Source organism: Hydra vulgaris, chromosome 01 (genome assembly GCF_038396675.1).
Source record: "Hydra vulgaris chromosome 01, alternate assembly HydraT2T_AEP".
In the NCBI taxonomy this organism is placed as follows: Eukaryota; Metazoa; Cnidaria; class Hydrozoa; order Anthoathecata; family Hydridae; genus Hydra; species Hydra vulgaris.
In genome coordinates, this window is record NC_088920.1 from 4,849,257 (window position 1) to 4,854,006 (window position 4,750).

Below are 4,750 nucleotides of genomic sequence, written 5' to 3' on the forward strand. Positions count from 1 at the left end.
ATTTTCGATCACAATATGCGAAAAGCAACTTCATAAAGATATAGTTAAGGCCGTAATCTCGACCAAAAATGTTGAAAGTATTAGTGACAAGTTTTTAATCTCGTCAGTTAAAGAATTAATTACTATGACAAACTCGATTCTAAAAGAAAACAAAGAAATAAAATTGGAGCTAAGTCTGATGCGAGAAAAATTAACTCATCAAAGTAAACTTATTAAAAACCTTAAAGTATCAAACGAAAATACCCAAAACGTAAAATATGATTATTATGCACAATGTGAAGATAAACATTTTAACTACGACACGCAAAATTGAAAATAAAAGTTCTGAAGTCACCGCAAATTCTACAAAAGATAGCTTTCATCAATCTTGCGGCAAACCAACAATAAAATCTATTGTTTAAAATTCGATTCCTTATATCCAAATAATATTGAAATTAAAAATACACAAACACAACATTTTTCAAAAACATTTGCCAACGTTGTGGCTCAAACGCAATCAACCGCAAGAACTTCAGAGAAAATTTCTGACGTAATATATGACAAAAAACTGAAAATGAGTATTGAACGGAATAAAAATGACAACTTTATTTTAATTGGTAAGAATAATAAACCCGTGCGGTCTGTTGCACGCCACCAAAATTTATCTTTTGAAAAAAAGTACCGTAAGGTCGAGCCTATCTTTGGAACTAAAATTACTGATCATAAAAGCATTGCAGGCGAAAAAATTGTACGTAAATTTGATGTCTTTGTGGGAGGCATATGCAATCAAGTTACTGAAGAAGATCTTAAAAATTATATGGTAAGTGAAACAAACATTACGCCATTGTTAGTTGCCGTACAAAAAATAAACGAGTATAATAGATTGTTTCGAGTTACAATAAACAGTTCAGAAAAAATAAAGATATTCAACCCTGAGGTATGGCACAATAATATAATTGTAAAACCTTTTAGGACAAAACGCTTTTTCAAAAACAGTGAACAAAATCTGGTATCCAATGGGAGCCAGGATAAAAATTTTAATTGAAAATGGATCCAAGCAGCATAAGAGGAAAAAACAAGCCTTCAACAACTTTCGATATATGTACTTTTAACTGTCAGGGACTTAAGTCAAACATTGAATTTACAAAGTCACTTATACAATCTTATGATATAACGTTTTTATGTGAACATTGGATATCTAAACTTGAATACTCCATAATAAGAGATTTATTTAATAAAACACACTCCATTTATTTCCATCACTCTAATAAACATGTAAAAGGTCGACCATTTGGCGGAAATGCGTTCTTTATACGAAGAAATCAATTCCAAAATATTATAGTACTTTACGAGGATGACCATATTTTAGCAATAAATTTCGAAAAAAATGAACTTAATATTATAGTTATTGGAATATACCTCTCCTCATCGCGGAACAGCCTCTCGTCAGTGGAAGAATACAAAAGTCAGCTAGATATCGTCAAAGGTTTAATTAATAGTTACGAAGGTTACGGTAATATAATTATAGCCGGTGATTTCCAATCTTTTCCACACCAAATATATAACTTATTTGAAAGATCGAATTCCAAAAGAAACAGTTATTCTGTCCACTTATCTGAATTTTTAAAAACAAATCAATTAGAACTAGTAGATGTAACTAAAGGTTCTGGCCCTAATTATATATATCGGCACCAGACGCTACCGAATTCGTCATATATTGATCACGTCGCCATACCAAAATATACAAATTTCCTAAGTCTAAAATGCATTGTTCATCCTGAGTGCTCAAACAACTTAAGCGATCATTTACCACTTTCAATATCAGTTGAAGTTGAAGGTAAGCACACTAAATACAATACCACAATAGAAGAAGATACTAATATTCCTAGCTACGCTTGGAACGATTCTAACTTTATAAATTCATATAATGATCATTTAACCAATTGCTTTAACTATCTTAATTTTACTGATAAATATGAATACGACCTTATTCAAATCTATAAAATAATTGCTGGCAGCGCTCAAATAGCTTTTAAGGAAACTTTAAAAAGTAAAAAGCAATGTTTGTATTCAGAATCTTGGTGGACACCTGAATTAAGTCGTTCTAAAACTATTCTTTCAATTCATTTCAACAAATGGAGGGATTTTGGTTTTTTAAAAGATTTAAACTCCGTAACTTTCAATCGTTACTTAATGGCTCGTAAAAGCTTTCGCAAAGCCGTCAAGTTGGCTCAAAATAATAAAATTTGCGCACAGTTTACTAAAATTGAAAAGTTAAAAAATATTAGACCAAAAAACTTTTGGAATGCTTTTAGATGTTTAAACAAAGACATAAATTCTAGATTATTTACCATAGATAAGAGAAAAGACAAAGAATCCATTACTTCAGAATTTGCAAACCACTTCGAAAAAGTACTGAATACTTCAAAAATAACACATCGTAATGGAAATCATCGGAGAATTCCCCCGTGTACAAAACATGATGATGTTATAATAACTGAAGAAAATATAATTAGGGCTATTTCGAACCTAAAATTTAAAAAATCTCCTGACTCTTTCGGTATCTCAGCAGAACATTTGAAATACGAAAATTGTGATACTTTAACAAAATGGCTCATCAAATTTTTTAATTATTCCATTAATTATGGATGGACACCATTATCAATGTCGACGTCTATTATTGTACCCCTTGTTAAATCGTATAAAAAATCTTTAGATAGTCCGAACAATTATCGCGGTATTAGCATTATACCAATTTTTACAAAGGTTCTAGAATACCTAATCCTTATTATATGTCCGGATATTAGAGATACTCACCCCCTACAATTTGGATTCAATGCTAACTGTTCAACGCTACATGCTGAATTTCTAATTAGCGAAACAATTAAACATTACAATAACAACAATTCACCTGCATACCTATGCTCTTTAGATGTAGAAAAAGCTTTTGATAGCTGCAACTGGAATATCCTTTTTGATAAATTATATTTCGATAAAAAATTACCACTCTGTATAGTTAACACTATCTCTTCGTTATATAACAATAGTAGTGCAACAGTCTCATATCAAGTTTGTAAATCAAACTTCTTTCTTCTAAAGCAAGGAGTAAGACAAGGATCGATTCTTTCACCTCACCTATATAATATTTACACTGAAAGTCTTCTTGAAACTATTACAAATCAAGGTATTGTTGGCACATCGATATATGGTAACTTCACTGGTGTGGTGGCATATGCGGATGATATCATACTTTTAAGCTCTACCCTCTCTGGTCTCAAAAAGCTGATAAAAACATGCAATATTTACAGTAACTTAAATTGTATTAAAATAAATGCCGAAAAAACTGAATTCTTGATTTCAGGTAAAGCACAAATACAAACCAATACAATAACGATATCTAGTAATAAATTAAATCTTCAGAATAAACTTAGACATCTGGGATTCACATGGGATACTAAACATTCAACTTTTGCTTCACTCAATAATACAAATGTTGATGAAAAAATTTCAAACTTTAGAGCTGTTGTTCAAACTCTTATTCAATCTGGAATCCGGTTTGCCCACCCAAGTTCTATTTCTTATATATATAAATTATTGGCAGTCCCTACCTTAACTTATGGTATGGAGATATGTGAAAATAATTCTGATTTGATGAAAACGCTAGATGTAATTGGAAGGAGTGCACTAAAATTGCTTTTAAATGTTTCAAAACACAGTAAGAACTATACAAATTTGCTATTTAAAATCCAGGAAATTTCAAAAAGTATTCAACAAAATCAATTAAACTTGTTTCTTCGTCTCCTTAATAATAAAACAACTTCAGACATTATCTTTTCACAACTGAAACACCCCTTATTTGAACATTCATTTGTTGGCGATATTCAGGACCTATGCCGTTTTCGGATGCTAAATTTTCAAAACTTAATTCAAAATAAAAAGAAGATAAAAATAGCACATTCTAAATGTGAAATTCCCTCCGAAGTTGAACAAACTTTGAAACATGCAATAGAGTGCTGGAATGCGAAAGAGAAAAGAGGAATTTTTAAACAAATTCTGGAAGAAAAAATTCTTAAGTGAAAATCACGAGAAATAACTTTCTTATTTTTCTTTTTTACCTTGTAAAATACATTGGGTGTTAAATAAATGAAATAATAATAAATGCGTTGTATTAGTATGTACGCAATATTTTGGAGATAATATGTCGGAGATGTTTTTGTCTTTTAGCTTGATCAAGCTAAAAAACAAAAACATTTCCGACATTTCATCTCCAACAAATCCAAAGACTTCTATAGGGAAATGATCTTAATACAAATGGAACCACGCGACAGAATGAAAAGCTGAACGACAGGCTGGAAAATACGCTTATATTTTGCATGATAAACTACGTTTTGTAACAAACTCGCGTCCAATATGTTGATATAAATTCAAAGTTTCGCAAATTGAAATGTAAACCGTGTTAGCAAAAGCTTGCAATTAAGGTATGTCATTTTTAATTTTAAGGTATTTTTTGCAGAGATCTCAGAAACTTTATACCACCTAGCTTTTAAAATTTTTAATAAAACATTCCCAATAAGACGCATGGCTGGAATAAACGACTTAAAATCTCTAAGCTTTAATTTTTTTTAAATAAATAATTTTTCAACTAATGAAAATGTCGACCATGATGTAATTCTTTTTATCAATTTGCACACAGATTGCTCTTACCATATTTCTTTGAATTAGAACTTCTTTTTAAATATTTTTATGATAGAAATGCACATAAAGTTAAAAT

At 30.3% G+C, this 4,750-nt stretch overlaps 1 protein-coding gene across 1 annotated transcript; it reads left to right on the forward strand.

The window, feature by feature from the left end:
• The first annotated feature begins 1,026 nt into the window (after positions 1–1,026).
• LOC136073987 (LINE-1 reverse transcriptase homolog) lies at positions 1,027–4,056 on the forward strand. Its single transcript, XM_065786285.1, has one exon. It carries the CDS (start codon positions 1,027–1,029, stop codon positions 4,054–4,056), a length of 3,030 nt encoding a protein of 1,009 aa, XP_065642357.1.
• The last annotated feature ends 694 nt before the right edge of the window (positions 4,057–4,750 follow it).

Bases quoted from the DNA above. Each gene is read 5' to 3' on its own strand.
- LOC136073987 (XM_065786285.1), top strand. From the start codon at position 1,027: ATGGATCCAAGCAGCATAAGAGGAAAAAACAAGCCTTCAACAACTTTC.